The sequence below is a fragment of the Puntigrus tetrazona genome, chromosome 9 (genome assembly GCF_018831695.1).
Source record: "Puntigrus tetrazona isolate hp1 chromosome 9, ASM1883169v1, whole genome shotgun sequence".
Classification (NCBI taxonomy): Eukaryota; Metazoa; Chordata; class Actinopteri; order Cypriniformes; family Cyprinidae; genus Puntigrus; species Puntigrus tetrazona.
In genome coordinates this window covers 13176602-13188745 of record NC_056707.1, presented here as the reverse complement: position 1 = coordinate 13188745, position 12144 = coordinate 13176602, and the positions used below count along the sequence as shown (strand labels likewise).

Here is a 12144-nt window from a genome sequence, read left to right as displayed (position 1 = left end):
CATTTATGCTTTTAAACCAGCAAATGGCTGATCAGAAACATAATGACATGGTATATTAGTCTCTGGGTCTTGCATGTTTGTCCGTCTATGGCACTGAATTCTATAGACTCATTTTCTCTCCCTTGCTTCCATCTTTGACATTTATCTTATTCTCCAAAATGTGTTGTTACACATCCCTCTTCATGATTTAGATTATTTCGATTAAAATTTTTAGTCAGAAATTTTATTTAAAATTATGTTTAACACTGATGTAGTAGTTGAGGTAATGCAATTGTAATGCATGTTCAGAGGAATGTTTTTATTCTGGTGTCTTACTATTTAAAGGATTCTCTTTTGGAAGTGGAGGAAAAGTATCGTAAGGCCATGGTCTCCAATGCACAGCTGGACAATGAGAAGACCAATATGATGTATGAAGTGGACACTTTGAAAGACTCTCTAATGGAACTTGAGGAGATGCTCTTTGAAACACGCCGTGAGCTTGAGGAAAAGTGTAAGGTCTGTATAGTCAGGTGTGCATTATTTGCTTTAGGTTAATATAACACATTGTTAAAATGGTAAGAGCTTTTAACTGCATATTATTATTATTATTTATTTATTTATTTATGTCATTTTATGGTTCAGTTAGAATGGCGTACAAATAGTTTTTTACTTTAAAAGGGTCATATGATATTGCTAAAAAGAACAGTATTTGGTGTAATGCATTGTGTTTATGTGGTTTTACGTTTCAAAAAACACAGTATTTTCCACATGCTGTGCATTCTTGTCTAAGCCACGCCTTTCTGTACAAAGCTCATTGTTCTAAAAAAGTGTTTAACGGAAGTGTTACACCCCTTACCATAATGTGATGCTATGTTGTGGCGCTATGACACAAAAACTATTAAATCCGTTAAAAATGAAGCATTTGTTACATCCAGTGGAGACATAATTACAGATTATAATGATTAGTACTGTCTTTTTATGTGTCATGTTGCTTCGCACCATGTAAACATAACACCGTGTGTTGGGGCATGTTTAAATAAGCCATTTTTAGGGGGATCTGGACAAGTCATAACTTTTATAATAATTTATCTTTTAAGACTTGAAATCGCATCATATGACTCCTTTAAACTCCTTTTAAACTCAATCACACAATTTAAAAAGGTAAAAAAAAAAAAAAAAAAAAACTCAAGGCAGTTTTATGTTGTAGGACCTTGAACGAGAGAAGCATGCTCATAGCATCTTGCAGTTTCAGTTCAGTGAACTGAAGGAGACGTTGAAACAGAGTGAAGAACTGCTCACTGTGAGTATTGTAGTATTCATGTCTCTGTGCTAAAAACCTTTGTCTTTTTCAAATGCTTGGCTTTTCTGCCCATCAGCTTTAACAGCTTTTCTCCTTCCTTCATCTTTGGTTTTCTTTCATGCACAATACCTCTCTATAGGAGATCCGCCAATTACGCCTCAAGCAAGACGGCTATGATAGGGAGATTTCTGACCTCCAGGAAACTATTGAGTGGAAGAATAAAAAAATTGGGGTATGATACCTTAGTATCCAACTCCTGTAAAAAATTAAATTTTTCATTACCTTCACTGTAAGAGAATTCTTAATTTACCTTTCAAACATATAATTGTAGATTAGCTAGATTCCACATCTGTTTCCTGCTACAAACCTGTCTGCCATTGCCAAACTGTTCTTGTTGTCTGCAGCACTGATGTTTTCATTGCTTTCACCTTCTTTTTCTCCTCTTCGCCGCATCTTTGCCAAATCCCTTCTAATGCTGTTCAGGCATTAGAAAGGCAGAAGGAATTTTCTGATGCCATTCGAAATGAGCGGGATGAGCTTAGAGATGAGGTTGTTCAGCTCAAAGATATTTTGAAGGTATTGATATGTGTGGTCAAACTAGGGCTTATTATTTTCTCGTTAAATTTTCCTAACAAAAAAGCTTTACATTAATTTTTTTTTGTTATGTATAGATGCTAAGACCCAGAATTCAACTTCTGACTGAATAAACAGAATCATAATCATAAAATTATCTACAAGTAAAAATCTAGGTCCAGTGCATCTAAATTTATCCTGAATTTGTTTTTATAACAAGTATACTAATTTTAAACTCTTCCTGTACAGAAACATGGCATTGTCCTTGGACCCGACTTGGCCACCAATGGAGAAACGGAGGAAGAAGTCGGAAAGGCTGATCAGAATTCTCAAACTGCATCAGCTGAAATCCGTGAGGGTAGTAGTGTACTAGGTAAGCTGCTTTTCTTAGCTTCACTCATTGCATGCTTTGCATTTTCATCTTGTTCAGCTCAAGCAGAGTCTAACCAAACTGCCTGTTACAAATGCACCATCACATTAACATCTCTCACCTTTTCCTGCTTCTCTGCATCCACTCTGTATACAGCTAGAATGAAAGTTAACGCTACAGAGTCATGTCTCTTTCTTGAGTCCGTATTACAGTACTGAAAAAATGTCATCATCTTTGATTTTAAAATCTAAATCGGGATAAGAATTTGTAGGATAGTTTGTTCAGTTCTTGACTTCACTTTGGGGTTTTCTTCTTTGGGACATCCTTCAAGACTTTTGATTTGTGTGGGTTTAAGAGCTTTGCCATGGAGTCTTTTTTTTCGCTCCTCTCCTTTTTTCTTTTTCTTCTTGCTCTACAAAATTGGCAAATATTCAATGGCTTTTACAGATTTTAACTACTGACACCTCAATCATCTCCCAGGCACTCATCAGTTGAAGGTGTGTAAAGACCAGCAACAAAAAGATTTGGATGATGCAGTGCCAGGGAATCAGCAGTTTTCAAATGCCCCATTCAGTTCTACAAGCACACCTTTAGAAGCAAATGAGAATGGAGACCTTGGGGACCAAATGAATCAGGGTGTAAAGCTGCATGAGAATAAACCTGCAGTGCATTCTAATTCTGTTGGTAATGATGAACTCACTGCAGCAAGAACCAATGAGGAGATAAAATCTGAGGTACATAAACCAGAAGATTCTAGAGATAATACAGTGGAATTAAAGTGCATAGTTCACAAGGATGGACTTTTGGAGACGGATCAACAAGATAGTGAATGTGTCAAAACTAGTCAGGACATCAAAGAAGACTTTGTCTCTGGTTCTGTTCATGATGAACCTGATAAACCTATTGGAACTGTGCTTGATGATAAACTCAAAGAGGAGCCTGTAGATTCATCTCAAACAGAGAAGCTTGCCAAAACCCAAGGCGCCAGTGCTTCAAATAAAAAGAAGAAAAAGAAGAAGAAAAACAAACCGAAGCACAAACAAAGTGACAAGCAAGAGAATGACACACAGATTGATGACAAGAATGAAACCGTTTGTAATGAAGACAAACCAAACCAAAAAATGGAAAGTGACCTAGAAGGAAATCATCAGAAGCCCTTAGGGAACGATATATCCAAACCAACGATGAATACAGATGTCATACATGATGTTAAAGGAACCAGTGAATTGGGTGGTTTCGAAACAAGCATAAATATAAATGCAGATGATGTTAAAGATAAAATTCTGTTAGTTACAGATGAAACTGATTTATCAGGAATTTCTAAAACAATCTCAAATTTTGGTTGCCCTGAATCTAGCAATGGTGTCAGTTCAGATGATCTGTCTAGCAATGTTATCTCAAACCCTGCAAACATTATTGATGAACACAATGAGGACTCGACAAATCCTGACTCCGTAAGTGTAGTCTGTGGATGTGAGCTTGTATCTTCAGAAATGGTGACTTCACTGCCTCATGAACCTGCTGCTCAGTCCATAGATGCTGTTGAAGGGGTTGTTGAGTGCATCAGCTCTTCTGAGAACATTGAGAAATCTTCATCAGTAAATGAGAAGGAAAATCTGAACTGTGAATTAGAAGAACAGGAGGAAAAGGTACAGAATGCTGATCAAGATGAGAGCACTAACCTTGAAGATCAAGATGACTCTGCTCATTCCACTTCCCCTGTAATGGAGGAGGAGGAAAATGAAGCTGAAAGAGTAATCCTGGAACAACCTATTGATCAGCCAATGGAAAACCAACTTCAAGACACCATTGGTGCAGAATTGGACCAGGAAGTGATTGAGAGACATGATAATCTGGATAAAGAAGACATTAAAGTGCCTACTGAAAATGTTTTTGATCCTCAAGATGGTATTTTAGCAGAACTGGACCAGGAAGAGGTTGAGAAACAAGATGAACTGGATGAAGAAAACCTTAAAGTGCCTACTGAAAATGTGTCTGATGGTAGCCATGTTGAAAACACCCCTATAATTGAAACACAGGTTAATGAGGATCACTTGTCTCCCAATGAAGCAATTAAGAAATCAGTTGGAGAGTCGGATTCTTCTGACCAGGAACCCAAGGTAGAAAAAGATGAGGAGGAAAGATCAATCCAAAATCAGCTTGAAGTGCAACTGCCTGAAGATAAAGAAGGGTTTCTGGTAAAGTCAGATGTGGCTTCTCAAGAGCTCAAGGAGGAAGATGAGGAAGAGGAAGATGAAGGAGAATCATTTGATTTTGATGAAATGGATCTTGAAGCATCATCAAATGCCCCTCTAAAAAACTTTCAAGATCAGCCAAAAGAGGAAGGTACTCTTTTTAAAGATGAAGTCAAAGAAGCAAAACCGGAATACCAAAACAATGTCCCCGATGAGGACCAAACTATAGAAGAACATCTAGAACTTGAAGATCAGGAATCAAAGCCAAAGGAGCAAAAAGATGGAGACACAAAAAACCCACAAACAACAACAGTTACAGAAGGATGTTTAACGGAGGACAGCCAAATCAGCAGTGAAGTCGAACCTAATGATCAGCAATGTGATACTTCTGGAACAAAGGAGGCATTTAAGGAGCATCGGCAGTCATCAGATGATGTGAAGCTCAGTGAAGGAGTGCTCTCAGAGATGGAGACTATAAATGTAGGCCAAGAAATTAATACTTCTATTCAAAATGAAAAGGTGTCAAGTATTTCAGGAGAACAGGAGGTTGAAAAGGAAACCACAGAAAGAAACAAGGAAGATGAAAGAAAAGAATCTAAAAAAAGTGGGAAAGGGAAAGGGAAGGGCAAGGGGAAAGAAGAATGTAAAATGGCTTAATAGACAAGGACAGTCTCTTCTCAGCACCTTCAATTGAAAAAGTAATTTGCACTTATGTAGGTCCTAATGGAATTATTTTGGGACCATTATTTCAGAGAACCCTAAAATAACCAAAGTTATCATAAGGTCATTTCTAGTTATCACTTGCATATTGTTCAGCAAACATATTTTACACATGAATGTTTTACACCTGATTAACAAAACAGAATGTTCAAACAGTATTTAAAATCATAAAACCAATTACACATTAAATGCTGTCAATAATGGGTATAAAGTGTCATATTTATTATGGAATTTTACATGTGCATTAATAAAATAATCTTGTACTATGAGTAATACAAATGATTACCTTTCTGTTTTGCAGTCAAGTTTAGAAACCTCTTAATTACAGTGTTTTCAGTAACAAAGGACCTGTAATGTATTTTGTTTAAATTGGTTATATTGTTAAAAACAATTTTTGGTAAATAGAAAAATGTTATTGTGTGCCAACCTTATTAAACATTCCATAAGGATTTGACTGGAGCTTTGAAGTTGCATCTTATTTTAAATTTTTTTATTTTACAATTTAATTGTCGGGGGGAAAAAAGGAAATTTTATTCTGTTTGGTGAAGATGGTGTTGGAAATAGTGTTAAGTAAACCATGTATTTTAAAATAAAACCTAAGCAATTAATTTATTTCTGAGTAGGTTTATATTATAAAATGATAATGACATTTAATTAAACTGCCTCAGATAAGATTGGATCGATTTTATGTCAAGAAAGTAATTTTTAGGGCATGTATTATAGTATGTCACACATTCATTTCATCACAAACCTCATAATGAGCTCACATCATAAAAATATGATATATAATTTTTTACTACATGAGGCTGAAGAGGTCACCAAAGTTTCTGCATGTTGTAAATCCTCATCCTTCACATCCCAGCATAGGATAGCCTCACTTTTTGCATGCCATGACTCCTCCCCCTCCATGCATTTGGCTCCTCCCACCCCTGGTATGTGAAATCTTTCCTGTCTAACCTTGGAATTTGTTTTTACATGAGAATGTAATATTTTATTATTGCAAAAGTCATGTTTTAGGTGTTTAACTGTAGTGGTTAAAATGTATGAACGTTCAAAAAGTGTTTATTATTTTGAAATGGATAGACAGTTGTCTTTCCAGAAGAAAAAAAACCCTGCAAGAAAAGAAAATGCTGGTTGTTGTCTAATCTGTTGATCTTACTTTTCAGAAATTCGCTTAAGAAAACTGGTTGATGAGAGGGAAAATTTAATAGAGCAGGTGCGCTGCTGGCAGTTACAGTACTTTACATTGATTTTATCTTCATTTTGTGCCATTACAAATATGATTTTCTCTATTTTTCTATTCAGGTTAAGAGATTGAAAGGTCAGCTTGAGCAGAAGAAACTGAAGAATGGTATGGAGGATTCGTCCAGTCCAGAGGGAGAAGTGCTGGAGAATGGTGGTGACTCCAACATCATGGATATGCAGAGTAAGAAACTACCTGCTCTCGGTCAGCTTCAGGGCAAAAGTTGTAGAAACTGTCTTAAGCTCACAATATTCATTACTTTGTTGGCAATCACAGATTTGGTTTACTGTCAGAGCATCCTCAGCCTCAGATGTTAAGAAATGTGGTTCAGAGTCTTGACATTTTATCCTATAGTACCTATAAGATTGTCCTATCAGTCAGTCCTTACTTTTCCTCATGATGAACAACAATAATTGCTTTATATTCAATATATCCATTGATGGGGCTACCAACAACCATGATCCACTGTCTTATTCAGTTAGAAATTTGTGTGTAATATTTGACTCGTCATTTACATTTTAATATTACAAAGTCTGCATTTTGCCACTCTCACAATATTGTCTGCATCCTACTCTCAATACCAAAGACACCAAAACTTTTATTAATGTCTAAATAACTTCTTATCTTGATTACTGTAACTCTCTTCTCAGTGGACTGCCAGCTAAAACTATTTTGTTATTATATTTACTGATTGTTTACTGTATTTTCTAAACTCAGAATGCATTACCCAATTACCTTTCTAGAATTCTTATTGATTCTGTTTGCATTCAGTAGAATTTAGTTTTTTAATTTTCACGTCTTTTGTGGACTTGCTCCCCATTATCTATCTGAACTGCTGAACTATTATAGACCTTCTAGCTCTCTTCTTCTGATTCAAACCTGCTTACTGTACCTAGTTTTCGTCTCATATCAATAGATGGTAGATCTTTCAGTGCTGTGGCTACGAAACTCTGGAGTTCTCTTTCACCAATTCTTCATGATATCGTAACAATTATCAACTAACAATCTAAAACTCTTTTCTTACAGTATTTCCAGTGTTCTTATGATTAATGTTTTGCTGTGAAAGTCTTAAGTCAATGTGTATTTGTATGTACAGTATGTGTATAAGTACTGTATACTATCACATGAATTTGATTAAAACTGTTATTTTCTCCTTGTACAGCGACCTTGAGCTCAATAAAACCTTTGTAAATGTTCTTTATTTCAGGGGATGCAAACAGACAAATCAATGACCTCAAATTTAAGCTTGTCAAATCAGAGCAAGAAGTCACAGCACTTGAACAGAATGTGAGTTCTTTTAATATATTTAATTACTATTTATAATTGCAACTCATTTTACTATTCATCATTTTACATTTTTAAAATATGAAATATTGAAACTAATTTGAAGTGTTTTTAATTAAAATAACATGCAGGTAACGAGGCTCGAGGGTCAGGTGACCCGTTACAAAGCCGCATCTGAAAACGCAGAGAAGGTAGAGGATGACCTCAAAGCTGAAAAACGCAAGCTGCAACGAGATGTACAGTAGCCCAATAACTCTGCTTTCATTAAAAAAAATATATAAAGTTACACTTACATATACGTATAATAAAGTTAATTGCTTGCTCAACTATTTTTCATGGTAGTTACGCTCTGCACTGGACAAGATTGAAGAGTTGGAGTCCAGTAACAGCCACCTCTCGAAAAGGATGGAGAAGATGAAGAGTGGCCGTGGAACAGCAGCAACTCCCTAATGGTTTGAGATCCATCCCATAATCTGCCCGAATTCACCTCCACTGCCTATCCATTTCCCATTGGGCATTTCCCATCATTCTGCACCTTATGCAAAGTATAAAACTATAAACAATCCCGTGACAGCCCTGCTGCGTTATGTCCTGCAATCGTGCCAATTCTTCCTGTTTTATCCATTTAGGTTGAGTTCTTCATCTTAGAAGAACTCAGTCAGGACTTTCTGAAGGAAGCAGGAGGACTCATAGTGTGCCTCATTCAAAAGCACAAAAACTAGTTCAAAAATTTAGAACGGTAATTGTCACATGTCAGTGTTGCTGGATTGATTAAATTGTGACGTGCAAGGCTGCCTGAGATTATTTGGAGAAGGATCTTATAAAAAATGTGAAGATCAGGACAGGTTGTCTGGCTCTAGGAAGCCTGGATAGCCATTTGTTTGGTTAAAGACACCTGTTGCTTCATTAAGACAAGACAGATGAGTATGTGTGATTGTGCGTGTTTGATGATTTCATGTGTTCCACTTGCAAAGATATTTTATTAACACTTGAGAAAACTAGATCTTCCTTATGTATCTGAAGCCAAAGGTTCTGGAGTATTGAGGTCTCACATCTGGCTTTTGCCATCTGTGTTCTTTTAATAATTTTCTTCCTCTAAAGTTTTGTCTTTAATGGTCTTCCTAACATGCTGTTGCTTACATGTCAGAAAGACCAGTTTGACATAAATGAGGATGAATGCTGATTCGTAATGAATTTTGTTGTTGCATTGACGCTGACGTTCAACCACCAAATTGAACCACATGAATCAGGAAGTTGTTCAAGCATATCGGGCAAAGAAGCCATTTTTGCTGTTGTTTGCCTTTTGACCAGATTTAACATTAACAACCTCCAGGTGATGGGGAAAAAAAGCTTGTAAGATTCAGAACAGTTGCATCCTGTCCAAAACGATTGAGGAACGATGTGATCCGAAGCGTTAATTGTTGAAAGACTGTTTTGATCAAAAGAACCATTTATTATCACCGGCCTGGATGAGAGTTGGCTCCACCCTGTTTACAATGCTTTAAACCATTTGTAGGTTAACTTTATGAAAAATGTATGAATTATGATCTGCAATAAAATGTCAATTTTAATTAAAAATAAAGTTGTCTATCATCTGTATATAAATTCATGTAAAGTAACACTGGAGAGCCAGGGCACTGAAAATAATGAAACATCATTTTAAACGTGTGTCATGTGTATTTGTGACCTGGATATAAAATAAAATACATCCTTTATTTGAAACTTCAGTATACATATAAACAAAGCGACCAGGACTAACAGGTTGATATGGGAAATGGATGTTTAACACACTTTAAACTTAAATAACTAGTGAAATATAAAGGCAACATTTACATACCATCCAATCAGAAAACAGGAAAACACGAGGATCAAGGTAGTCACATGATAAACCAGGAAACGGTACTAAACTACAGAATAAAACACATTGAAACCCCGTTATAAGTACATCCGCTTTTGAATCCGCAGCACCATGCGACGAGCATAGAAATCCTGATAATCAGGTGGCAGTTCATCCAAGATGCCCAGAGTCCTCTCCAGTGACTGGAGCGCTCGAGTGGCTGCTACCGGGTCTTTATTTCCATATGGATCTTTCTTATCATAACTCTCAGGTGGAAGATGCCTCCAGAAAACATTGACACCAACTCCAAACTGGAGAGCCAGGGTATTGTGAAACCAAAGAGCTGAGGAAATTACAAAAAGACAGTCATTTTCTGAATACAACTGCATACATTACTCCAAGATATGAGTACATTTAGATGGTTTATGATATTAAAAAAGTTTTTCCATTCTTTATTGGTCCTGTGAGTATCACCGTTTACGATGGTATGAGAATAAAACACCTGGAATGAAGACAATGTCTCCTGGCTCCAGAATACACTCGTAACGACGCGCTTTCACAAACTCAGGATAAATCTGCAGATCGGGATTGTCAATGTCCAAAACTTCAGACTTGTCCCCTATGAGTAAGATTATCATTTATATTTATGCAACATTTAACGTAATACACACGCTTTGTGAAGTACTGAGGGTCACCTGTGAGGTAAAGATGGAGTGCATCTTCGGGGCTGTAAAAAACAACACGCTTTCTTCCTGTAACCTGAGCTAGAAGGTTGTCCATTACCTGATGGCAAATATCAAAGTATGCATAGTGAGTAAAAATCATGGTGATCCTAACCCTCTGAAAGAAACGTTTGTGTAAATGTGAGCGCAAAAGTTACAGATGCTATTAAGGTGTGAAAGTAGTATTGTGCTATTTTAATATGGGTAAACTGAGCATGAGCAACAGTAAGCAGTGTTAGTAAAAAGAACCACTGATCTTGATTTGCTGTAAATAGACACTGCCTAAACAAATGCGTTATTTCAAGTGATTGACATGTAATTAGTTCATCTGCACAGAAGAGATGCAAAACTCACATCATAATGTGTCCACAGCTGCAGACCAGAGGAACTGATACGAAAAACACTGGAGAAAAACTGCTCGGGTTCAAAGAACTGGGGTACGTGAAAATCCTCTGCCAGCTCAGGGAACTGCTTGCTTAAATCAGCCGGTTCCTAAAGGAACAGGACAATAATATATTTTAATTTTATCTTATGCGCATATTACAGTGAATGCAATCAAACGAAATACCACAAACGTGCGATCTTGCTTTCTAGGAGATGTTCAGACCACAAACACAGTACCTTGCGAAAATCTTCTCCAAGTGAGCGCAGGTAATAGCTTTCATCCTGTTGGGAACAAGATCCGTGATAATCACTCGCTGTTTAGTGAGTAGTATAAATGTAAAATAACACATAAACAACAGCTTAAAAAGAACATTTATAATAGCATATAAAAGATAAAGGCCTTAAAGATCCACTCGCTCAAACTTTTTCTAAACATCACACACTAAATTGTATATATTAATATAAGATAGCTTACTTTTACTTTTTATCTTATATTACTTATACTAATATAAGATTCACTTAAATTTGCATGTGCTATCTAACTAATAAAATCTCTAAATATTACGTGAAACAACCCTGGCGCTTTATAGCACTGAAAAATGCACTCATTGCAAATAAACCATTGAGAACAGCAAACCTCACTAATGAAGAAATCTGTGTGTTTTGCCTCTGCGGCTCTCTGAACAAACTTGTCAAACTGTAGTGTCCTGGAATACATAATAATAATTATTATTATTATCATTTTTATTGTTACTACTACTACCATTTCACAGTTTTGTGTTGGACTCAAGTATAAAGGATTCATGTTATATCACACACCTGTACACAAAGTTCTTGTGCAGAAAGTCCATTCTGGGCTCTGGGGACACATGAACTTTGACCTCGCGGTCTGCCCCCTTCTGCGCGACATAGCTCGCCGTCCATGCACGCACACATGGCCCCAGGGGCACGCGCTTCAGAACCGCTGGTCTACGCTAAATAAGACACGTGCGACTAATTTACCACAACGCGACAATAATATATAATACACTGTTTAATGTATAATACACGAGTTACCAATGGATATATGTCCCTCAGGAAAGTCTCTCTGTCCACATCTGTGTAGACGGGAACCTCCAGCTTTTCCTGACAATCCATTTCTGACAGTCTGAACTCTACTCTCCATTCGCGGCCATCTGCACCACTCCGCCTTCCTCAGAAAGTGGCGATAAGACAGTCCGACTCGTTTTTGCGAGTCGACTCTTTTAAACAGTTGGTTCCAAAGAACCGAGTTAAAAGGTCTACGCTTTTAACTAAATCACCGACAAACCCTACGCGTGCGTGTAATGTTGTTTATTACGTTTTAAGAATTGCGTTTAATTCATAGATGAAGCGAATAGGTGAGTTGCTAGCCCGAGAACTCTGACCAATTCAATCAATTGATTCATCTATTTGAACAACAAAGGTTCAACCGACTCAATGTGAACCGACTCGTTCGGGCAACGCTACTAAAAGTAGTTTTTAACTAACACAAACAACACACATAGTATACATGAAT

The 12144-nt window shown here is 36.8% G+C and overlaps 2 protein-coding genes across 22 annotated transcripts in view; one reads left to right on the top strand and one right to left on the bottom strand.

The window, feature by feature from the left end:
* lrrfip1a (leucine rich repeat (in FLII) interacting protein 1a) overlaps positions 1-9242 on the top strand; it is a 31563-nt gene extending 22321 nt beyond the window's left edge. For 14 of the 21 annotated variants that reach the window (XM_043249116.1, XM_043249114.1, XM_043249119.1 and 11 more), the window contains 6 exons: positions 325-495; positions 1187-1279; positions 1419-1511; positions 1763-1855; positions 2102-2225; positions 2703-5591. In XM_043249116.1, coding sequence (XP_043105051.1) covers positions 325-495; positions 1187-1279; positions 1419-1511; positions 1763-1855; positions 2102-2225; positions 2703-5074 — 2946 coding nt within the window. In that variant the 3' untranslated portion in view covers positions 5075-5591. Of the gene's footprint in view, positions 1-324; positions 496-1186; positions 1280-1418; positions 1512-1762; positions 1856-2101; positions 2226-2702; positions 5592-6303; positions 6354-6442; positions 6564-7587; positions 7668-7795; positions 7901-8006 lie in introns of those variants that run through there. The other 7 variants (XM_043249121.1, XM_043249123.1, XM_043249131.1 and 4 more) reach the window with 3 other exon arrangements.
* A 116-nt stretch (positions 9243-9358) lies between these two features.
* Positions 9359-12133, bottom strand: tyw5 (tRNA-yW synthesizing protein 5). The gene is made up of 8 exons (XM_043249138.1): positions 11664-12133; positions 11427-11581; positions 11245-11314; positions 10845-10889; positions 10578-10715; positions 10197-10284; positions 10004-10120; positions 9359-9844 (listed from the first exon to the last, which is right to left on the bottom strand). The coding sequence occupies exons 1-8, from the start codon at positions 11742-11744 to the stop codon at positions 9600-9602; spliced, it is 939 nt and encodes a 312-aa protein (XP_043105073.1). The 5' UTR covers positions 11745-12133; the 3' UTR covers positions 9359-9599.
* Positions 12134-12144: the final 11 nt, after the last annotated feature.